This window comes from Dipodomys merriami, unplaced genomic scaffold (genome assembly GCF_024711535.1).
Source record: "Dipodomys merriami isolate MVZ:Mamm:240054 unplaced genomic scaffold, mDipMer1.0.p SCAF_39, whole genome shotgun sequence".
NCBI lineage: Eukaryota > Metazoa > Chordata > Mammalia > Rodentia > Heteromyidae > Dipodomys > Dipodomys merriami.
This window is the reverse complement of record NW_027205492.1, coordinates 11,477,057-11,501,006: the sequence shown is the minus strand read 5'-3', so window position 1 is coordinate 11,501,006 and position 23,950 is coordinate 11,477,057. Positions and strand designations below refer to the sequence as shown.

The window sequence follows — 23,950 nt, the reverse complement described above, 5'->3', positions numbered from 1 at the left end:
CAATGTGCACAGGAATCTGGGGAGGTCCAGAGATGGGGGCAGGAGGGCTACACTAAAAAGAGGCACAAAGCAACTCTCAGAGGTGAAGAAAGTGCTCACCTGACTGTGGTGTTGGTACTTATATAAACATGCACATCGCTGGATGTGGGAGTACCACCTCTAGTCACAGCTCTGGAGGCAGCTGGGGCAGGGGGATCACTGGGGGACAGGAGTTTGAGGTCAACTTGGCCAGCAGAACAAAACCCCATCTCAAAAGAGAAATCTGGTCAAGCTCCCCACCTGACGGACGCATGGACTGGTAGCTGCGGTAAAGCTGGGAAGGGTAAGGACACTCACCAGCGCCGTCTCTGGTTCTTCTAGGAAGCGCAGAGGAAAACACCCAAACTATGGCCATAAGAATGCACTGGGAGCCGGGCGCTGGTGACTCACACCTGTAATCCTAGCTACTCAGGAGGCTGAGATTTGAGGACCCCGGTTCAAAGCCAGCCCGGGCAGGAAAGACTGTAAGACTCCTATCTCCAATTAACCACCAGAAAAAAATGGAAGTGGCACTGTAGCTCAAGTGGTAGAGCGCTCACCTTGAGCTGAAGAGCTGAGGGACAGCGCCCAGGCCCAGAGTTCAAGCCCCAGGACAGACCAAAAAAAAAAAAAAGAATGCACTGGGAGCGCCAGGCATGGGCCAGCTTCGAGCTACAAAGCCTGGGCTTCTCGTGTGCGTGGCCGTCTGCATCTGCGTCTTCCTGTATTTAAGGAGCTCTGCTCCGGAGGCTGCTGAGGCAGACCTCACCCACCCGGCCGCGGTGGAATGCGGCTTTTATCCCGATGAACTGTGCTCAGCTTTATTTGAAGGGAAGAAAGCAGCCCCCCAGATTGCCAAATTCTGTAAAAACCCACCCATATCCCACATCCTTGGGTATGTACACAAAGCGAGAAACTGCTCCCAGATTTCCCGGGGGCTGCGCTTCATCACCACACCTCTCTCCGCAGAGGAGGGGAACTTCTCGCTGGCCTACATCATCACCTTTCACGAGGAGCCCGCCATGTTTGTGCAGCTCCTCAGGGCTATCTATGCGCCACAAAATGTTTACTGTATTCATGTGCACGAAAAGGCCCCAAGGAAGTACACGAGGATGGTGCAGACCCTAGCCAACTGCTTCGGAAACATCTTTATTCCATCACAGACACAAAAGGCGGCTTACAGCAACCTTGCAAGACTGCAGGCGGATATTAACTGTATGAAAGATCTGGTCCGATCCAAACTGCGATGGAGATATGTCATCAATCTTTGTGACCAGGATTTCCCCATCAAAACCAACAGAGAAATCATCCACTACCTCAGAAGCAAGTGGAAAGATAAAAACATCACTCCCAGAGTGGCCCAAACAGCGCGCCCGCCACCCCCGCCAGGCCCAGGGCTTCCAGAGTCCCGCACGGAAGGGAGTATCCATGTATCTCCAAATGAAGAATTGGAGCGCAAGCCACCACACAACGTAACCATTTACTTTGGAAGTGCCTACTACTTGCTTACGAGGAAGTTTGTGGAGTTCATACTGACCGACAGCCGTGCAAAAGACATGCTGCAGTGGGCCAGAGACAGCCACAGCCCAGAGCAGCATTACTGGGTGACCCTGAGCCGACTCAAAGGTAAGAAGACTGACCACAAAGATGTCTGTTCAGAGCAGAGGCCAGGGGCAGGGCTTCTATCCTCCCCTCCTTTCCCCTCTCTCCCCCTTGTGCCTGTTCTTGTGCCAGTATTGGGGCTTGAACTCAGGTCCCCAAGCTCTTGTTTAGCTATTTTGTTCAAGGCTGGCACTCTACCACTAAAGCTACAGGCTTAAGTATACTTCTGGCCTTTTGCTGTATAATTGGTAATCTTCATGGGCTGGATTGGAACTTGGATCCCCAGATGTCAGCCTCCTGGGTAGCTAGAATCATAAGTAACCTGGGCCTGTCTGCCCAGGCTGGCTTTGAACCTGTCCTCAGATCTCAGCCTCCTGAGTTACAGGATTACAAGTATGAGCCACCTGCAGTCAAGTGGGGACTTTTTTTGTTTGCTTCATTTGGCTTTAATTTTTATCCTTAATTATTCAAAAATTGTGGACATTTGACCTGTAACATGGTTTCTAAGAAAGTATTCCATAATCTATAAAACATACCATAATAGTGGTATAGCTGTATCCAAAATAAGAAAAGTTCCTTCCTGGCCTTCATGTGCATTGGGTTCCGTATCTCTGGACACTGAAGGCTAACCTGTGCTGGAACGAACAAAATTATTTTGTACTATTGATGCAAACATAATCTGTTTTTCTCTGTCATGCGGCTTTCCTAGCATTATTCTTTTCAAGCTGATTTCTTCCCTCATTTCCTTCATTGCTTTCTACCAAGGGTACTGGTTCAGTATTTCTCCAACTGCCTCCTTGTATTAGCTGTAAAATAAATGTAAAGCTTGGTATAAGCCCCAAAAATATCTGATCAAAACACATACTTAACAAATTGTTGGCTAAATCTTCCATGTATGATGAAAGACTATTACCATAATTCAACAGCAAAGTACAGACGTTGAAATGTAGGCCCTGAACTAATCCGCGTGGACTGGCTGGGGAGAAGTTCACACATTCCTAGGGAAAGTGTTTTATAAAAATGCTTGCTTTTCGAGATTTTAGCAGACCCATTTTAGTGGAGGGAGTTATTCTTAATGGAGATTGTTTTTCCTATTCAGCTGTTTTCTGAAGGCTTTGTTGAAATTCTCTTGCTTGATCTTTCCCTGGGGAGCGCAGGTGGGTCTTTGGCTTTAGGACAGCCCCATCCCCACCCCACCTGGCTGCTTTAGTCTCCTCTACAGAAGTACTGGCATTTTGCTTCTCCTCAGATAGAGCCTTTGAAAATCCTGGCCATATGTCGTTGGGAATTCTTCCTGTTTTCACCGTTTGGTAAATACCACTGGGCAGCCACTACTGCCAGGCATGACCAGGAGGGCCCTATAAAAAGGAGACATGCCCACACCAGCGAGGTGTTTGTGCAAAGGCCCCGACACTTCACAAGGCTCTCGGAGGCAGAGGGAAATCCTGTGTCCTCTCCTCTCAGTGGGCTTAGGCGTCTCTTCCTTGGAAAGACTAAAGGGTCCTCCAGGAGCACAGCTGCATGCGGGACATCCAACACACCTGGCTGGGCCTGTGCATACCCCTCCCACCCAGCGCAAGTCCTTTCTCCAGTTCACCTCAGAGGGCTGTTACAAACAAAACAATCCGAACAACCCAACATGACTCCAAGGGGCACTTTGCAAACACCAGTAAACTACAAGGGATGGAGAATGGGTGGAGAACGCAATCTAGGTCCTGGATGGAGGCTGGCGCCCTGCCGCTCAGCTCCAGCTCCAGCTCCAGCACAGGTGTGGAACACCATCTTTCTGCGGTGGCCTTCGCTCAGGGAATGGAACTTTTACTGAACAACCAAAACTGAACTCTTGGTGCGTGCTGGTTTTGTATCCCCTCAGATGCTCCCGGGGCTACACAAGATGCTGGCTGGGAAGGAAATGTTCGAGCCGTCAAGTGGAGAACAGAGGAAGGAATAGTTCATGATGGATGTAAAGGTAAAAAAAAAAACCAAAACAACCAACATTAAAATGTTTTACAAGGGCTGGGAAGGTGGCTCAGTGGTAGAGCGCTTGCCTTGCATGCTCGAGGCCCTGGGTTCGATTCCTTAGCACCACATAAGCAAAAAGAAAAAAGCCGGAAGTGACGCTGTGGCTCAAGTGGTAGAGCGCTAGCCTTGAGCTGAAGAGCTGAGGGACAGTGCCCAGGCCCAGAGTTCAGGCCCCATGACCAGACCCCCCCCCCAAAAAAAAAAGTTTTACAAAATCTATGTGGAAACAATATACATTTAACCTGAGATGATCGATTAGCAGGGGTGTCAATTTTGATTTAAAAAACCCTTTACTTGATGTAAGACCCCCACAGAAAAGTGTAGGAATTATAAATATATGGGCTAATAAACATATTAGTAAGTGACTATAGCAGGGGTTTAACTCATGAAGTTGTCTGTTTGGTTTGGTTTTATGAGACAGGGTCTTGCTATGTAGACCTGGTTGACCTGGAACTCTCTATCCTCTATCCTTCCTGAGTACAGAATTTCAGGTGTACCATTATGCCCAGCTGAAGTGTTTTTTTTTTTTTTTTTTTTGGTCTGTCATGGGGCTTGAACTCTGGGCCTGGCCTGGGCGCTGTGCCTGAGCTCTTCAGCTCAAGGCAAGTGCTCTACGGCTTGAGCCACAGCACCACTTCCGGTTTTCTGGTGGTTAGTTGGGAGATGAGTCTCAGACTTTCCTGCCTGGGCTGGCTTTGAACTGCGATCCTCAGATCTCAGCCTCCTGAGTAGCTAGGATGACAGGCATGAGCCACCGGCGTCCAGTTCCAGCTAAAGTTTTTAAACAACGTTATGGGGGCTGGGAAGGTGGCTCAGTGGTAGAGCGCTTGCCTTGCATGCCTGAGGCCCTGGGTTCGATTCCTCAGCACCACATAAGCAAAAAGAAAAAAAAAAGCCAGAAGTGGTGGTGTGGCTCAAGTGGTAGAGCGCTAACCTTGAGCTGAAGAGCTGAGGGACAGCGCCCAGGCCCAGAGTTCAGGCCCCACGACTGGACCCAAAACAAACAAACAAACAAACAAAAAAAACATTATGATCTGGTTCTTCTACCTGCTCCTACAATTCCAACTCAAGCACTGAAGAAAGTGAGTCCCGTGCTCTGATTTGTCAACTAGCATGTGAGACTGACAGAGACACGCTTCCTGTAGCCACGGCTTCCAGACCAATGCTGCGCAGAGACAGCTGCTGCTCTGTAGTGGGTGACAAGGGGTCCTCTTGCTCCCCAGCAGTCTCACACAACTTGGGCGCACCCTCTGTACCCGTGATCTAAATTCGCCCAGTCACACAGAATCACGGTGCAGTGATTACTTTCCATTTGGCCCGAGCCTCCAGGCTGCCGACCTTCACTTTCCTGACTTAACAGGTGACGATGTCTCTACTTGAATGTGTCAGTTAGGAAAGCACCCGTGATAGTGGCTGCCACCCCTCAACTTGACCACGTGCCAGCCCTGACTCTTCACACAGATAGGCCGCTGGAGGAGTGCTCCTCTGGATTGTCTCAGCTTCTGCTTGCCAGGCTCCCCTTCTCCTTTAAGTATTTCCTGAGAGAGGTTGTGAGAGAGGGGACTTCTGATGATTGGGCTGCGGTGGAGACAGTGCAGGAAGGAGCCATTAGCTCGGCCCCTCCCCAGAGGCGCGGACAATGGAGAGCGAGGAGCAGGCCAAGTGCAGGGAGAGGCACTAAAAAGTGCTTTGGAGTTGGTCAAAGGACTCTCACTGGATTCAAATTCCCATTTTAATTATTTACACCTACGTCCAACAGTCACTCAGAAAAACCAATAAAGCCAGAAGCAATGACTTATTAAAACTAGCACCCTGATGAACTGCCCATGACCAAGGAAAACACTGAGCAAGGAGAGTTAGATGAGGGGGGACTTGTTTTGCCAGGCAGCAGGTACGTGCCAGCTCATCTCCCAGTGTCCAGGTCAGTGAATCTGACACAGGATTCACCTGGAGGGAACATTATAGAAATTCCTGGCACAAAGGACCTAATCAAAACAGTGGCCAGATGGTTTTTAACTGAACTGTGAAGCCCAGAGCCTTATAGTGACATCAGAAGGGGCATACAGCACTTCTCTGCAGAGGGAACAGCTGGTGGAACAAAGGCAGCTGAGATTCTGTGTTCTCTCTGCAGGCCACTATGTCCAAAACACCTGTGTCTACGGACCAGGAGACCTGCCCTGGATCATCCAATCACCTTCTCTGTTTGCCAACAAATTCGAGCCGGCCTCTGAGCCCCTCGTGATCACGTGCCTGGAGAGGAGGCACCGGCTTCGGGTCCTGGCACAGGCAGAGGTCCCCATAGAACCACACTGGCGTTTCCAACCGGAAAGTCATTTCAACATGAAGCTGCACTGCTAAAGGCATCTGTTTTCTTGTGGATGTGATTCTTTCCTGATAGAAACAAGGAAGCTTAGAACTAAAGAACACCAGGACAGTAATTCCTGGTACCAATTAGTCCTCAGATTTTTTTTTGCCAGTCCTAGGGCTTGAACTCAGGGCTTGGGCGCTGTCCCTGAGCCTCTTTGTGCTCACTTGAGCCACAGTGCCACTTCCAGCTTTTTCTGTATATATGGTACTGAGGAATCAAAGCCAGGGTTTCATGCATGCTAGGCAAGTCACATTCCCAGTCCTGGAATGTGTTTTGACAAGACATTACTACTGATCACAGGCCACTTCCCTAGCTTTGGGAGAAAAATCCCAGGAGAACAAAAGGCCTAAGCCTGTCCCAGTAGTCTTAGAAAGCTGAATGCTTACATAAAACGCTCAGTGCTGCAAGGTGCATTCCAGCTGGAGTTGCTCTAGGGTGGGTACTTGTGGACAGTACCTGTGGGAAAGAACCCCCCCACCCTAATGGAAATACGCTGGCCATGCCGGGCTTGTCAGTGAGAACAACAGACTGTACTCTGGAGACCCCTGAGTAAGATGAAACTGCTTAGAAGCGGGGAACACTTTGTCCAAAGCTGCTGGAAGTGAGTCATTGCGCTGCTGCCTGCTAGTGCTCTTCAAGGCAACCATGGCCACGCTGCACCACAGGGCACTATGGATGCTGGAAAGGGGGTGAATGTGACTGAGGAGTGAATCTGGACTTCTGTTTCATTTAGAAGTTTTAGCTGACTGTGTTAAATCTGAGGCCCAGGTGGCTAGCAGCTCCGTCGCCGGGCTCACTAAGGCAAGTGCAGCACGCACCAGGATGAATGCCCCCCAGCAGCACTGACACTCCCCACAGAAGATGACGGGGCCTGGGCACGGGGCAGGAGGGTGAGGCCAGGATCTGAGCAGGCAGCTGGGCAGCCTGGCCACAGAGGCCACCCTACTGACTTCCTATGAGGTACAAGCCCCATAACAGAAGCAGCGACCAAAACACACTACTTCAGAAACAGCACAAAATACAGTAAGAACAGCAAGGTTTCAGGACACTTGTGTAAGTGCAGCAGCAGCTTTGGGATTGGGGGGTGTGGGTGTTAGGAGGTGAAGGAAAGGCAAGCTGCTCTGACCTGAGCAGCACAACACCAGTGCAAGCTTCAGCACCACTCACATCCAATGGAAAGGCAGATGGCGCACACTCCATTCTCAAGCAGATTGTCTGCTCACTCATAGTGTATAAGAACAACATTAAAATCCCACATAAAACTGTGTGAACTCTAACACCAAGGTGATGTACGCACAGGGGTCCTGAGATGATGCCTCTAGTCTCTGGAAACAGAGCCCCCTTACAGCCTTACACGTTACTGTTTAAAAGCATATATTAAGTTGGGCGCTGGCAGCTCACCCCTGGAATCCTAGGTACTCAGGGGGTGAGATCTGAGGATCACAGTTCAAAGCCAGCCCAAGCAGGAAAGTCTGTGACACTCTTATCTCCAATTAGCCACCAGAAAACTGGAAGTGGTGACGTGGCTGAAAGTGGTAGTGCAAAGAGCTCAAGGACAGCATCCAGGCCCTGAGTTCAAGTCCCATGACTCCCTTCCCCAACACAAAATAAGTGTTTCTTCCAATTCTTTGAGGCTTGACAACCATAAATATTGCAGGAAGCTCAAACAACCCAAAGGAGATCAAAGCCAAAAAGTAGAATTAGATGACCCACTTGTGTGTATGTGTATGTACACAGGTAGTGGGATTTGAACTCAAGGCTTTGCTCTCTCATCTGAGAGAGCTAGTGCTGGTGCTCTACCACTTGAACTATAGCTCTACTTTTAGCATCTTACTGCTTAACTGGAGATTAAGAGATTAAGACTTTCCTGCTGGCTTTGAGCCTTGATCCTCAGGTCCCAGTCTCTTAAGTAGCTAGGATTATAGGCATGAGCCACTACAACTGGGCTTAGCCGACCACTTCAAAAAAATATTCCTTTTCCTAACTTAATTTTCTCTTTCCACCCCATTTGCCATGAAAAGAATGTAAAACAAAACAAACGAATTTAAAACAGAAACAGCCAAGTACACATTCACATTTACTTCTAACTTAAAGTACCCCCAAACCTCCACCTATCACAGAGCCTGAACACAAGGGGCCAGAAGCTAGCAAGTTAACTACTACCACTGCCATACCTCTAACCTTCACAGCAACTTCGCTTTATGCCTGTGCATACCAGTCACGTAGGGACCCTGATAAAACACAAACTAGATCAGTAGGCCTGCAGTGGGCTGAGGTTCTATACTTATTTGTGTGTGCTGGTACTGACGCCTGAACTCACAGCCTCACACTCTTGCTCAGCTTTTTCACTCATGCAGGAGCTCTATCACTTGAGCCACACTTCCATTTCTGGCTTTTTGCTGATTAGTTGGAGGGAAGAGTCTCTTAGACTTGTTTGCCAGGCTGGCTTCAAACCTTGGTCAGATCTCAGCTTTCTGAGCAGCTGGGATTACTGGCGTGAGCCACCAGCACTTCTTTTAAAGTTTTTTATTTCTTAGAGGTGATCTACAGAGGGGTTACATGTACGTGAGTCAGGTAATAAGTACATTTCCTTTTGTACAGTGTTACCTGTACCCTCATTCTCTCCCATTCCCATTCTCCACACACGAGTTGTATAGTTCACTCTCATCAATGTCCAGTGCACTCCATTGCTGCACTTTTTCACCCCTTCTCCTCAGATTCTGTGCCTTCTCACCCAAACAATCAAACCTGCCAATATTGTAGGTTATGATGAACTCTGAGTAGCAAGCACATTATTCATTTTGCAACCTGAAATGATTCCAATGTGTTTCTTCTTGTTGCCAGAAGTGAAAATACAGTGGGGAATACAATTAATTTTTCTGGCTAGTGATTTGTTTATAGCAAAAACAAGAAAGCCTAGCAACTGCCATCTCTTTGGATCCTGTTTACTGAAATCAGGCATGTACGCCTGATAGAACCAAAGCTGTCTCCAAGCTCTGAATCTCTGCTAGTGAATTTAAAAGGCACTTCTTGGCAGGCACTAGTGGCTCATACCTGTAACCCTAGCAATTCAGGAGGCTGAGATCTAAGGATTGCAGTTCAAAGCTAGCCCAGGCAGGAAAGTCTATGGAACTCTTATCTCCAGTTAACCACCAGAAAACCAAAAGTAGAGCAGTGGCTCAAAGTGGTAGAGCACTAGCCTTGAGCAAAAAGAGCTCAAGGAGGGGCTGGGAAGATGGCTCAGCGGTAGAGCGCCTGTCTTGTATGCATGAGGCCCTGGGTTCGATTCCTCAGCACCACATAAAAAAAGAAAAAGGAAAAAGCCGGAAGTGGCGCTGTGGTTCAAGTGGTAGAGCGCTAGCCTTGAGCTGAAGAGCTGAGGGACAGTGCCCAGGCCCAGAGTTCAGGCCCCACAACTGGACCCCCGCCCCCCCCCAAAAAAGAGCTCAAGGAAGTGCCCAGGCCCTGAGTTCAAGCTCCACAATTCCCCTCCCCCAAAGACACATCTAGAAAATTGAAGGTGAAAGGAGAAAAAAAACGCATAGCTTTCAGCCCACTGAGGCCCTGGCACAGGCCTCATACCAGTGACTGCTCAAAAATTCAGATAGAGTCCAAATAGCCTTAGGCACTGGTTGTCTTCCTTCATTCCCATATTCACGGTGCACTGAAATTCCTGATGCAGAAGTGGCCGGCGTTCTCCACGCACCTAGATACCCATTAAGACTACATCTCCCATGCTTCCCGGCAGCCAGGTTCCCTGGCCTTGTGACTCCCAGCCAATGGGGAGAGTAGAAGAGATATGAGCCAGTTGTAGGTCTGCCCACAGAAATCTCTCCAGAAAGAAAGATACTCTCCTTCCCTTAAGTCAAGGGGAAAAGGGAGAGAACTTTTAAACCACAGGAATTACAATGAGAGACAATCCATTTCTGTCCCTCAGTGCATGGTATCTTCTCACAGTGGCTCTGGCAAACGAACACAGGCATGCATGCAACCCGTTCTGCAGCGGCAATGTTTACGTCTATTGTAGTAGTAAAAAGCACTCATGACCTTGTCTTCTACAACAGATTACCAAAACAATTCTTTTAGCCCAGTGCCTGTAATCCTAGTAACTTAGGAGGCTAGATCTGAGGATGGCAGTTCAAAGCCAGCCGGGAAGGAAAGTCCATGAGATTTTTATCTCCAGTTAACCACCAAAAGCTGGGAGTGAAGCTGTGGCTGAAGTGGCAGGGTGCTAGCCTTGAGCTTTTTATGAATGTTCAGGGACCAGGCCCAGATCCCAAGTTCAAGCCCTAGGACCAGCACACACAAAACAATCCCCCAAATTCGGAGGTACCCGAGTTACAGCCAGTCCTGCCTCACTGGAGGGCTGGGTGGCTGCCTGGCTCGGCGGTGGGTCTGTGTCCGCGAGTAAGGTCAGCACCCTTGCAGCTAGCTCTGCAGAGCCTGTCAGCTGCACCGGCTTCAGCCGGCTACGTGAGGGGCTGAGGTGACACTAGGGGCAGCCTGGCAGCCTAAGGGTGTGGGGATAAGGCTGGCACTCTGATCGCTCTCATCAGTGAGTACCCCACGCCTGGGTGCCTGCTATGATTACTCTGAAAAACTTGTGCTGACTTGGCTCACTTGGCGTCTGAACGAAGTTTTCAGCTCATTCCCCACCTTCTCATACCTTTTTTAAAGATTTCTGGAGTGCACAAGGTACTCGGGTGAGTCTAACCTCAACACCTCCATGTACACTATGTGTAATAATGCACACACAACTGAGCACGGGCATACACAGAGCTCCCTTCTTGCTGGCAGGACCACCCTGCTGCAGAGTTCCTGACCTGTGCTTCCCACAGCTGTGCTTCCCAAGCTGCTGCCAAGCTCTCCCACCCCCACGCTGCAGCACACAGCCACCTTCATGCTAGTACATGCGTTCCCGCTTGCTCTACCAGGGTAAGAGCTAAGAAGACAGTCAGGGACACAGAAGGACGGACCGCAGGAAGATTCAGAGCTAGTAGGAGCTAGGCAGCCTTAGGCTGGCACGGTGCCAGATCAGTGCAGAGGGAACACAGCCCCCTGGGAACAGCCCTGACGCGCACAGGATGCATGGGCAGACCACAAGAGGCTGACTCTACTTCAGCAATCAATGGCCTCCAAGGGTTTTCAAATATGCTTTGGAGAGAACGTCAGGAGAGCTGAACGATGGAGGGACCCCAGGCCACCTGATTTCCTCTGCTACCAAGGGAAAAATGGAGGACGACAGGAACTTACCGTGTGACAGACTTCCGCCTTTATCTCTTTCAAGGCGCGTTCAGAAAACACACAACCGCAGCCCCGAAGGAAGCAGAACCTGGAGGGAGAGTCCAATGAGGAGAATGGCTTTACAGTGGACTAGACATGAGTACCGACATCACTGACACCACTTGGCTACACAAGGAGCCAGAGCCATGAACATAAAAATGGCTGTATTTCACTGACTTAAAAATCAGGGTCTAGGGCAGGGCATTTGCCTAGGGCATTCAACTTGCACACACTAGGCGCTGGAACCCCAGTGCCACAAAAACAAATTAATAATTACGTCATGTAAAAAAATTAGAAAATATTCATTGAAACTACAAACATAAAAAGACAAAAAGCAAATTGAGTGTATAAATCAAATATATACATATATATGTGTGTGTATATTTAGGTTTTATAGGGTTTTTAGTTTATTTTATGAGTATTTAAAGGTTTTTTTTTTTTTTTTTGCTGGTACCAGGGCTTGAATTCAGGGCTTTATGCTTACTCACTTGGCTTGCTGGCTCACACTGGTGCCCTAACACTTGAGCATCCGGCCCTCTGAAAAGGCCTTAAAAAGCAACTATAAACCACATGAAAGCAAAATACTCAGGAGGCTGAGACCCGAGGACCGCAGTTCGAAGGCAGCCCAGACAGGGAAAGTTCATGAGACTCATCTCCACTTAAACACCCAAAAAGTTGGAAGTGGAGCTGTGACTCAAGTGGTAGTATGGTAGCCTTGAGCACAAATGTTCAAGGACAGTGCTAAGCTATCAGTTCAAGCCCCAAGGTTGGCACACATACAAAAAAGCTGAACAATATGAGAGCAGGGATAGGACACTAACATGCCATTTAGAAAAGACAAAATCTACAAAAAAATTGTTAGCCTCAAATGTTAAAGAAATTCATTTGAAAACCATGGCTTGTTTCACCTCGCAGGTGTAAGTGAGGAACCTGAAGGTCTCTATTGAAAACTGTGGACACAGGCACTTCTGTGGGCGGTGGGTACCACATGACACTGCATTTTAGGAGTGGAATTTGACAATACCAAGTAAAGAACCACTTTAAAAACTGTTCAACAGAAACGGGTCTCCAAGTGCACAGATGCACAAGTGTGTACTCATCAGGTTGTGAAGCCCAACACTGCTTTTAATAAGGAAAGCAGGGAATCACAGACCTGTCAAGTGCTCACCGGTGGGGAATGAGTCCAGCAACTCTGAATACCCACAGAGCCTCTGAAAAGAACAAGGCTAATTGGTGTTGAAGGTTGGAAAAACACATGAAAAATTAAACAAGGCAGCAGCAAAGTAGTTACAAAATATGAACAAGGGATCCATGACTGTCTAGAAGAACCATGTTTAAGTACAGGTCCACCTGCTGAGAGTGGACACTAGAGGGAGGATGGGCAGCAGAAAGCACATTCACATTCTACTCCACCCAGTCCCCAGAAAATCCACCACGGAGATTTTCACCACATGCAGACTGTACTAATGGAAACTCAATAAACACCTCAGTAGATTCACTAAATAATGTTGGGTGACTCCTTCCAGTGAACATTTTATGGATGCTTACTACTATAACACTATTTTTCTTTGAACAAAGACCTAATGTATTTTATTGCATGGCAATTTATTTCTATATGTTCATATCTTTAGTATATAAATTTTACTAAATTTACTAATGAAAAAAATCTATTGCACAGGCTCTATTAATCAAGAGGACAGAAGCCAAACAGGCAGAGTTCAAAAATAACTGGGAAGAGAAAAAGGGGCAGACTAAGTAGCAGAAGGGAGAGGAGTCGGGGGCCACCAGTCAGAGCACCAGGCTACAGGCAGCTGGGTTTGTTTCCTACTGAGTTCTTCCTGTGGGGAGAACCAAGGTTTTCTTAAAAAGAAGTGGGCAGCCATGCAGAAGGCCACTCATTGTATGAACTCTGATTATATGAAATACCTAAGACAAGCAAATTCACCGAGGAGAAGGCAAACTGACACCTGTCAAGGGAGAAGTGCCAGGGGAGGGGAAGTGGTCGCCCTGTGGGCGGAGCAGGGGGAGAGGGGAGCGTGGGAGGGGGAGTTTCTTTTGGGTGACAAGACAGGTGGTGACGGCACTAAAATGTGAATGTATTAAATACCACTGAATTAAAATGGCCGATTTTGTTACGTGACTTTCACTTTAATATACATACATGAATATGTACACAAAAATAAAAAGAAGCCAGGCACTGTTGGCTCACCCCTGTAATTCTAGCTGCTCAGGAGGCTGAGACCTGAAGTTATCTTGGTTCAAAGTCAGACTGGGCAGAGAAGTCTGTGAGAGTCCTATCTCCAACTAACTACCAAACCAGAAGTGGATGTGTGGCTCAAGTTGTAAAGAGCTATCCTTGAGCAAAAATGCCAAGTGAGAGCAAGAGGCTCTGAGTTCAAGCTCTAGTACTGGCACCAAAAAAAAAAAAAAAGAAAAAAAAAGTATAATAGCTTGAAATAAAATACAGTAAGCAGGGTAATATTAGGTAAGCAAGTTCCCTGCTTGACCCAACTGCCAAAGAACTGAGCCCTCAATGGTTTAAATTTAGGCACTTGAAAGGTCCCTGGCCTTCTATTTTACTTCTCTTCAAATCCATAAGCTCCAGGCTCTTCCACTTCAGAGCATGGCAGTCCATCTCGGGTAGAGTGTGAAAGCTGGCACAATGGGCACACCGCCTGGCACAGCACACCTACCAGCATTGGTCTGTTACCTGAACAACACAAATACACCAGAGTGCCAGAGAAGGAGCACAGTCAGCTGGGACCTTAGCCGGTGCTCACAGCATGCCTCACTACATCCGAAGTCGCCTGCTAGTCAATAAATCTGGGGGCTTCCAAGGAACGGGAGTTGTCATGGGAACCCTGCCCTTTGCTTTCAGTACCTAGGAGCCGATGGTGAAGTTGACTGACTCAGGTCTCCTGAGTGTCACCCTACAACTTTCTGAAGTTCCTCTTTTTTTTTGTTTGCTGGTCATGGGGCCTGGGTGCTGTTCCTCAGCTCTTCAGCTCAAGGCTAGTGCTCTACTACTTGAGCCACAGCACCACTTCTGGCTTTTTCTGCTTATATGGTGCTGAGGAATTGAACCCAGGGCCTCATGCATGCAAGACAAGCACTCTACCACTGAGCCACCTTCCCAGCCCTCTGAAGTTGGGTTGCAGACAATGAAGCCAGCTGAGCTGACAGAGCACAGATGGCCACTGGGGACTGAGTGTGTCTTTTTCCCGAGGCGAGGTGAGCCGAGCTGAGCCCTAGGATGCCACAAAGAAACCCCAGGCGGACCAGTTCTAGTTCACGGCTCCCAGGTCACTGGCGCTGAGGCCACACTGACCTGTGTCGGCCGTTCATCTCCAGGCCCACCACGGGGCAGATGAACCGGGCTCGCTGGAGGTCATCGTGCTTGTCGCCTTTCGTGTTTCCTTTATCTCCTTCCCAGGCCGGGTTATCAGAGAGCTTTAGCTCGGTCACATTCTGTGGAGAGACATGAGCACTGCTGAAGACAGTCACATTAAGAGCAGCACAGCTCAGCAGGGGCACTGGGGATCACTGGGGGTGCCACTGGCCACTCACGGGCGATCTCACAGCTGTCACCCCCCCCACTACCCCTGGTCTGGCGAAAGAGCCACACCCCAAATTCAATGTATGATTCCCACTGAATGCACTTGTACACCATCAGAAAGTAAAAATCCTACATCAAACCATCATATATTAGAGACCACATAACTTGGCAGCTCCTTTTCATATACGTTTGTTATTTGAGGGACAGAAGCAACTCACTAATAGCATGCACTTAGTTCATCCAAGGTCACGACCTAAGGCAGACCTTTAGGGGGAAAGCACACTCACAGGTCTCCAAGAATGCAGCCTCACAAGGTGTTTCATTCAGCAGCTCTGTGCTAGTGTTGGAGGCATCTCTTTCTACTTAACCCACTGTTTGATTTCCACACTCAGAAGAGCAGCTAAGCACCTCACAGGAAAGCCATACTTCACAGCTCACTTCCTAAGAGTCAGGCGAAGCTAACTAGGACCTCCTCAGGTGTTCTGCTAAGAAGAGAACTTAGGGCTGTAAGGAAAACCGTGCAATCCTTCCTCCAAGAGTCTGTTTGGAGGTTCCAGGAGAGGAGCCTGGCTAGTTATACACCCTTGACTGAAGCACACTCCTCTGTTGGTCCACTCCACACTCAACCTCAGAAGGGATACCCATGCCACAGTGAGGGGAGGGGACATCAGATAATCAGCCCAATCAGTAGACAGATCAGCCTATATCCTGCATCTTTCTCTTCACTGCTCCCATTTCTTGGAGGGGAAGGAATGTGCATGTTGTGTGCATTACAGGTTTGACCACAAAAAACCATTGTGTGTTTTAAGCATTGATTAAATGAAAACAAAAGCTAGTGAAGTTTTGAGGTAAAAGAATTCACACTTGTGGCTTTTTCAGGAATGAAAATCAGTCTGGCAATTTCTACAGTACCGTCACTGGCTACATTTCTGAAAAGTACTCAAATAAGCATATCCTATAATCAGCCCCAGAATCCAAGCAAAAAGCCTAACATATGAATGAAAAAGAAAGCAAGGCAAAGGAAAGGTCCTAAAGCCCTCTCCTGGGAGCCAAGGACTGGGTTCTGGTTAGGCCCCACTAAGCAGCCTTGCGATTTTTGGAGAGTCATTGTCACCCAGGTGAGGGCTCATCAGCCTGATGCCGCCGAACTTCTTCAGCACCTTATGGATTTGAAAGATTCTGTTCTCTCAATAAATGTCTCCAATTTATATATATTTTTCTTTGATGCGTGTCCCAGAACTGGCAAACAGAAGTCACTGGCACTAAAGACACGACACCAAGCGGGCTTGAGGCCTTTCCTTCTGCCTCCGTATGTAATGGAGAACAGGACTGCATGCCTGGTCTCCACCAAGAAATGGAGGGCTATAATTACAAAATTCTCTAATTTTTTTTTTTTTTGTCAGTTGTGGGGTCTGGGCGCTGTCCCACTGCTCTTCAGCTCAAGGCAAGCACTCTACCTCTTGAGCCACCGCGCCACTTCTGGTCGTGATCCTCATATCTCAGCCTCCTGAGTAGCTAGGATGACAGGCGTGAGCCACTGGCACTCGGCAAAATTCTTTAATTTTATGAAAGCACCTCCCAGATTTAACTAAAAATTCAAGTAACTGAATTTCTTTTTCTTTGTTTTTAAATGGTGTTGGGGATCCAACCCAATGTCATGTTTTAAACAGGATAAGAAAGTGACCTGCTAATGAGCTATATCCCCAGGCCTCAAGCAGAACCTTGATTAAGTACACTCAGAAATTTCACAGCTTCCACAAAACCACAACAGGTTAATCATACAGAAGTACACGTGTAGGTATTCTGGGCTTGAGATTCACATAAGCTATTACTTCACAGCTCTATTAGAGGCTGGATAGGATTAGAATCTCAAATTCTAAAGTCAGTTGTTAATGTACATAATTTTATGAAATAAGCTCAACCTGGGAGACTCTTTGGAGCACTGTAGAAACATGCCTTACCTTAATGCTCTTTATGTGAGATGCTGCCTTCCCAAGAGCCTTTTCAGAAGATTTGTCCAACAGAAACTCAATAACTGCATCTTTGTTATAAAGTCTGCAAAAGTAAGGATCAAAGTATGTAGCAACAAGCAATTCAATAACCAAAGGAAAACAAATTAAATGCTAACACAAAATCACTTACATTTGAAAAAGAAATGTCTCGCTTTCCAAGTAAAAGTGCCTATGACCTTCTATCAACCCTTATGAACATGTACAAAGAAGTGGTTTAAATCAAGAGGCAAAGGGTAGATAAAAAAATGAAAAAGGTAACCTGAGAAAGGGATTTTAAAACCTGGGAAATTGAATGTAAAAAAAAAAGTACATATTTTCACTTTTTTTCAAAAATAAGAACAGAAGATTCAGAACTTCTAGGCACACATTATTGGACTTTAAACTGGCTAAGGCTGGGGGGTATAGTTCAAGTTGGCAGAGCTACAGTACTTCCAAGAAAGAAAAAGAAATAGCTAGAATCAGCTCCCCTGTTAAACAAGACATAATCTTTCCATACTACCTACCAATCTCTACTGACCCTCATATGGTTCCTTTATGCTTTGTATTTCAAATTTAGCAGAGTTAGAACATGGCCCTTGAGGTTTTGAACCATGGACTGAATAAACTGAATTGATTAGGGGAGTGTAGTTATGTCCAGAAATCGAGAATGAAAACTTTTTCTCAACAGATTTGCTTAGGATAATTCATCTTTGATGAGTCAAGAACTCTTTGTAGCCAGGCACCAGTGGCTCACGCCTGTCATCCTAGCTACTCAGGAGGCTGAGATCTGAGGATCACGGTTCAAAGCCAGCTTGGGCAGGAAAGTCGGTGAGACTCATCTCCAATAAACCACTCAGAAAACCGGAAATGGCACTGTGCCTCAAGTGGTAGAGTGTTAGCCTTGAGCTGAAGAGCTGAGGGACAGCGCCCAGCCCAGAGTTTAAGCCCACAACTGACCAAATAAAAAAAACTATGTACACATTAAAATTTCCCTTCAAGATCACCTAATAAACCTATGTTGATTAAAGTAAAGCAGCCATACCTGCCAAGTTCACAGGCAACTATTGGTCGTCTTAGGATCTCTTGACTCAGAGTGCAATAGTTCCACTGGGCCACTAACTCAGCATCTTTATCAACCTAATAAAAGAATACAAAAATAAAATCTTTCAATTAAGTTTCACAACTGAAAACTCCATGGTATACAGCTCTCTATATAAGCTTAATACTATGCTGATATTCTGATACTTAAATCAAACCACTTTTATTTATTTTATTTTATTTTATTTTGTTTTGTCGGTCGTGGGGCTTGAACTCTGGGCCTGGGCGCTGTCCTTCAGCTCTTCAGCTCAAGGCGAGCACTCTACCACTTGAGCTACAGCGCCACTTCCAGCTTTTTTCATTTTGCTTATGTGGTGCTGAGGAATCAAACCCAGGGCCTCAGGCATGCAAGGCAAGTGCTCTACCTCTGAGCCACCTTCCCAGCTCACCACTTTATTTTTTAAATCAAACATAGTGAGGCTGGGCATGGTGATATACACTTATAATCCCAACACTCAGGAGACTAAAATAGAAGGATCACACATTTGAGGCTAGGCTTGGCAGATTACCCAAGCCCTGCTTCAAACAAACAAACGAACGAACGAACAAAAAAAGCCTTGATGATTATGATGATAATGATGATGTTGGTACTGAGGCATGAATTCAGGGCCTGGGCACTGTCCTGTAGCTTTCTTGCTCAAAGCTAGTACTTTACCACTTAAGCCACACCTACACTTCCAGTGCCTTGGTGGTTAATTAGAGATTTGAGTCTTATGGACTATCCTGCCCAAGCTGGCTTTGAAATGAAACCCTCAGATTTCAGCCTCCTGAGTAGCTAATATTACAGGTGTGAGCCACAGGGTACTTGGCTGAGCATGAAACTCAGTGATGATGCTTGGGTGGCATGCACAAGGGTCTGGGTTCCATCCCTAGTATAGCAAACAAAACGAAAAACAAGAGCGACAGATAAAGGGAACAAAAACATCATGGGTAATTAATACTGTGTCAAACAAATGCAACATATACAAAGCAACTACCACTTACTAAAAACTGTACAAGTAGCTGGGCGTCAGTGACTCATACCTGTAATCCTATCTACTCAGGAGACTGAGACCTGAGGATTGCAGCAGAAAATCTGTGAGACTCTTATCTCCAATAAACTATTTAGAAAAAAAAGCAGGAAGTAGCGCTGTGGCTCAAGTGGTAGAGTGCTAGCCTTGAGGCTCAGGGTCAGCACCCAGGCTGAGTTCAAGCCCCAGGACCAGCAAAAAACAAAAACAAAACTGCAAATACTACCATTTGTATTTTAACACTAAATCTAGGAAGGGCATGTAGAACAAAACTTCTTAAGTATTGCAAGGAGGGTACTAAAAATTCCAAGTTTCAAATCATGAGCTTGATTAAGATTCTGATGACCATCTCCTAACCAAAAGGCCACTAAGTGTCACTTCATTAGAACAAAGGACACGTTTATCACCCAGGAAATTCCAAGAGACTTATGAAACCAGGGGTCCAGAAACCAGGGGTTAAAACCCAGCACACACATCTAGTGGACATTTCTTATTACTTCACAATATGGATTTGAGATGGAAGCTCTACAAGGGGTCGCGCTCTCTTCTGTATTCCCAGTGTCTAGCCCAGAGCGCACGGAAAGCACTATTATTTGCTGTGCACGATGGAGTGAATAAAAACTATTCTGCTTGCCTAAACATGCCTCGTATTTACCTTTCCTCTTGTCCACCCCATTTTGACATGTTTCTTGCCCAGCTTTTCAAAAGGAAGCTACTCCCTTTCAGCCCCATCACAAGACACTGAAAGTGAGCTGAGGCCAACAAAACAAAACAAAAACTCCAGGAACTGGCGAAGGGCCGGAAGAAAGTTGAGAGTGCCAGCCATGCTCCAATTCTGGCTCTGCCACTTTGTCCTTCGGGGCCTCGGTCTCCACGTCTGGCCGAGGGCCTGGGCGGTGAGGGTCCCACGTCGCCCACGCCAGGTCAGTGAGTGGCGGCCAGGAGCCGTCAACACTGCGGCTGGGAGCCAAGCGGGCGGCCGGCCGGGCCCAGGCCTCGCAGGCCCCAGCCGCTCCCCGCGCCCCCCGGGCCGCCCCCGCGCCCGCGCCACCCACCTTCTCGACCTTCTTCGGCCCCTTCACCAGCTCGTGTCTCTTGGGGATGGTGCCCCCGTCGCAGCCCATCGCGAAGCCCCACTCGAGACCAGCAGCAAAAGCTCCACTTCGCCACTTCCGGGATCGCCGGCGAAGGATAAAGCCACCTCCGGCTCCCTGTGATGACGCACCGCCCGTCGCGCAGCTCGCAACCGGAAGAGGCGGGGAGTAAGGCAAGCCCGTTGCCTAGCACCGGTCGCCCCAGGGAAGCGCTGCCAGGAGTTGGGCGTGGCCCGGGACGTGAGCCGCGGGCGCGCGCGCCGGGCCCTCCGAGTGCGCCCGCTGCAGCGGGCCACGCGCCACCCTTCTTCCTCCCTCCTCCCCGGGATTCCCGCAGGGTGGTCGGCGCTCGCCCACCGCCCCCGTCCGCGGTCGGGCCCCCCAGCAGCTGGGGCTGCACATGGGCACCTCCCAGCCCGTTCAGCTAGCTCGTGTGCACCGCGGGACCCATCTGTGGAGCCGCAGGTCGGAGCCAACCACCCTGGACCAGCCCAGCAGGTCCCCTGCAGGTTCGGGGCCCCCGCGAGCCTCCGACCGGGGCGGGGGCCTTCGGTACGGCCCTGCGTCCTGCTGGCGGTGCGTTATGAAATTCCCCTCTCATGGGATAGTATGTATCTTACTCACTGGCTCCTAAGGCCCAGGTTAGGTGTTTTGTTGTTGTTTTGAGAGGCCGCTATAACTAACAAATGAAACATTTATTCTTATAAGAGATACACTGATATCTACATTCACTTTTGAAGAGACCAGCTCTATTAGATCATAACGGGAGCAGAACTCCCTTTTATAAGACCTGAACTCCATCATAGTCTACTGTCAGGCTCTTGATTATTTCTTGGTCCCTTTAATCATTATACAAACCAGGAGAAAAGCTCACTGTTGACTAGAAGTAGATTCTTTTCAGAACTGGAAACTGCCACACTGACCTCAGTGAAATGTTTTCAACCTAAATCGATAATAAATCTGCCGCTGGTGGCCCTGGGTTGTAATCTTAGCTACTCAAGAGACTGAGATTTGAGGATTGTGGTTCAAAGCCAACCCAGACAATTAACCTGCAGGGACCAGGAACTGAAGGTATGGCTTCAGTGGTAGAGCACCAACCTTGAGTGAAAAAAGCATGTGAGACCCTGAGTTAAAGCCCTGGTACCAACACCAAAAAAAGAGGAGGAGGAGGTGGGAGGAAGGAAAGAAAGAAAGAAACAAAGTTGTTGAAACAGTTCCTCACTTGGGAACAGTTGCCCATTAAGAAAATAGGTAGATGTGAAAAGTTCCAGGTCTATAGAAGCAGAGTGGATATTACTATCATCAGTGGGAATTGATTGATTTATCAATAAGTTGGTCTCTCATTGGCTTGTGATCACAATCACCAGAATGAATCCCCGGGAGAGTGGGAACTTTCTGTCCTTTCCAGTTGTACCCCAGGACTTAGAAGAGGGGTTGGCATAGTCAAAGTACATTTCCTCAGTAAACTGAAAAAAGAAAAACAAAAAAGCACAGACTCATTAAGGAGAATTGACAGACCCAGTTTTGCGGCCTTTTCCCCCTCCCCCTCCCCCAGACTGTGAGCAATACAGAACACAGGCAACAGGACAGCTGTTTCCAGAACCTTACTTGAAGGCTGAGTCTTAACAAAGTCTAGCAATGCCTCCAGCCGCATAAAACGGTGTCCTTAACATGACCTCTCCCTCTGCAAGATGACCACTGGAGAAAGCTCAACAATGCCTTGTCAGCTGTGCTGGCTGAGGTGGACAGCTGGACTTCTCTCTCTCCTTTCCCTTTTAGATTCATTGGTCTCTTGGCTACTCTGTGCCTCAGACTATACCCAACTAAAGCAGTGTAACTTATCACCATCATCAGTGGCAACTATCTTGGGTTGAGAGCTGGTGCCATGGTAGAAGGCCTGCCTGCATGTATTACCCTTCTTGACACATCGGGTTCTGGCATCTGGGAGGCAGGTGTGTGTCATGGCTGTCTGTTTTCTCTTTCATTGACTTTGTTGAATGAAAGGGATTTTCCTTACATAAGTCCTTGGGCACAACTTTGTCCTGGTCCAGATGTAGACTTGAAGAGAAGTGTAAGGATGGAATGATCAAAGTGGGAGAAATATAAACACAATCATCTACTAAAACCAGTGTTTCAAGCCAGGTGTTGGTGGCTGGTGCCTGTAATACTAGCCACTCAGGAGATCTGAGGATCATGGTTAGAAGCTAGTCTGGGAAAAGTTCATGAGACTTTTATCTCCAGTTAACTTGCAAAAAAAGCTGGAAGTAGAGCTGTGGCTTAAGTGGTAGAGGCACCCGTGGCTCACCCCTGTAATCTTAGCTACTCAGGAGACTTGAGATCTTAGGATCTCAGTTCAAAGCCAGCCCGGGCAGGAATGTCCATGAAACTCTTATCTCCAATAAACCACCAGAAAACCGGAAGTGGCCCTGTAGCTCAAGTGGTAGAGCGCTAGTCTTGAGCTGGAGAGCTGAGGGACAGTGCTCAAGCCCAGAGTTCAAGCCCCATGACCCGCAAACAAACAAACAAACATAACCCATGGTTTCTTTTTGTAATTTGATTGAAACTTTAGGCTTTTTGTCAGAGGGTATTTACTGGCACATAGGAAATATTGCATATAGTTTATGCATGTTTGCATTATACCACACCCTCATGAACTTTAGGATTGAGACTTTGAGTCCACCCTGGGCAAAGTTAATGACACCCTATTTCAAAGCACGAGACTCAAACAGAAGAGCTAAGAGTGTGGCTCCCGCAGTACAATTCATTTCAAGCTCCAGGACCAACAAAAAATTCGGGCTGGGGATAAAACTAAGTGGTAGAACAATTGCTGAAAGAGGAAGGAAGGGAGTGAGAAGAAAAAGAAGAGAAGCTGCTAACCAGACCTGGTGACTCCTCGAGTGCTTGTCACATGCAAAGATCAGTGGCAACTCGACCACTTCCATCCTCCTGGTGAATTTAACTTAATTGGGGTCAAGCTGTTACCACCACACCATCTACCATTTCCTCTTCCCTTGGTGGAAATGGTAAACAATTCTGAGCTATTTGACACAAATGTTTAGCAAAGAGGTGCCAAGAGCTTAAAAAAAGCTATATTCCATTTTGTTAGATTTTTTTCAGAAGCAATCATCCTATGGATTAGTGAATGATTTCCTAGAAGCATGACTCCCCCCGCCCTTTTTTTTTTTACTAAGAGCCATTGCCATCATTTTGTACCAACAACATTCCTTGGTTTTTAACTTCTCAGACAAAAAAAGGTGGGGAGGGGGGTCATGCTAATTACCCACTAGAGAACGTGTCACTCAAGACTGAGAGCGTCCAAGGTCCCAGATCACTGCTTTAGTAGTAATTATTTAATCAATACATGCTGTGATCAACATCAATGGAAAAAAATAATGTCACAAGTGCTTCAAAGCCGCTTTTGCTGAGAGCCTCAGGCTCCCCACTTAGCACTATGAATGAACAAAAGCTGGAGAAAAAAAATTAGACATCCCAGCCTCCTCCTCATGTCTGTGTCCTTTGCCCTAAACCACTCTCTCTTGCAGTGACTCCTCAGCCATCTTAAAAGTCAGGGAGGCGTAGTCAGGGACCCAACTATCTGCCAGGCCTTGTAACAAGGCCCCACCCCCACCCACGCAATCCTGAGATTGGACTGTCCAGCCACCTGCCACTATCCCTACCACACTACCACATGCCTGTGACAAGGATCGTCTCACTGTGCAACCTCTTTCCCTGCCCCCGCTCTTCATCTATTTAAACTTCATGTCTAGACCCAGAAGATGGCTGAGGACAGGCTGAAGTGCTGTCTTCCCTGGCTGCTCATGCCGCATAGTAAATCTCTGCCCTTCACCTTGTCTCTTTGGTGTATTTGGCATAGAAGCATGAGTGGCCAGAACGGATGTGTAGAATGC

At 47.6% G+C, this 23,950-nt stretch overlaps 2 protein-coding genes and 1 non-coding gene across 3 annotated transcripts in view; 1 reads left to right on the top strand and 2 right to left on the bottom strand.

The window, feature by feature from the left end:
• Rtf2 (replication termination factor 2) overlaps nucleotides 1-20,161 on the bottom strand; it is a 28,061-nt gene extending 7,900 nt beyond the window's left edge. Inside the window, exons 1-5 of the mRNA XM_069990042.1 lie at nucleotides 20,004-20,161; nucleotides 17,883-17,977; nucleotides 16,811-16,904; nucleotides 14,622-14,761; nucleotides 11,264-11,342 (exon numbers count right to left, since the gene is read on the bottom strand). Coding sequence (XP_069846143.1) covers nucleotides 11,264-11,342; nucleotides 14,622-14,761; nucleotides 16,811-16,904; nucleotides 17,883-17,977; nucleotides 20,004-20,072 — 477 coding nt within the window. The 5' untranslated portion in view covers nucleotides 20,073-20,161. The remainder of the gene's footprint in view (nucleotides 1-11,263; nucleotides 11,343-14,621; nucleotides 14,762-16,810; nucleotides 16,905-17,882; nucleotides 17,978-20,003) is intronic.
• Nucleotides 675-6,000, top strand: LOC138805322 (beta-1,3-galactosyl-O-glycosyl-glycoprotein beta-1,6-N-acetylglucosaminyltransferase 7-like). Its single transcript, XM_069990109.1, has 3 exons — nucleotides 675-1,644; nucleotides 3,494-3,589; nucleotides 5,774-6,000. Exons 1-3 carry the CDS (start codon nucleotides 675-677, stop codon nucleotides 5,998-6,000), a joined length of 1,293 nt encoding a protein of 430 aa, XP_069846210.1.
• Nucleotides 16,064-16,210, bottom strand: LOC138805364 (small nucleolar RNA SNORA57). The gene has a single exon (XR_011365511.1). It is a non-coding gene; the product is annotated as a small nucleolar RNA SNORA57 (small nucleolar RNA).
• Nucleotides 20,162-23,950: the final 3,789 nt, after the last annotated feature.

Bases quoted from the DNA above. Each gene is read 5' to 3' on its own strand.
- LOC138805322 (XM_069990109.1), top strand. From the start codon at position 675: ATGGGCCAGCTTCGAGCTACAAAGCCTGGGCTTCTCGTGTGCGTGGCC. The intron at 1,645-3,493 runs GTAAGAAGACTG...GTATCCCCTCAG, and splicing joins GACCCTGAGCCGACTCAAAG to ATGCTCCCGGGGCTACACAA. The intron at 3,590-5,773 runs GTAAAAAAAAAA...TTCTCTCTGCAG, and splicing joins AGTTCATGATGGATGTAAAG to GCCACTATGTCCAAAACACC.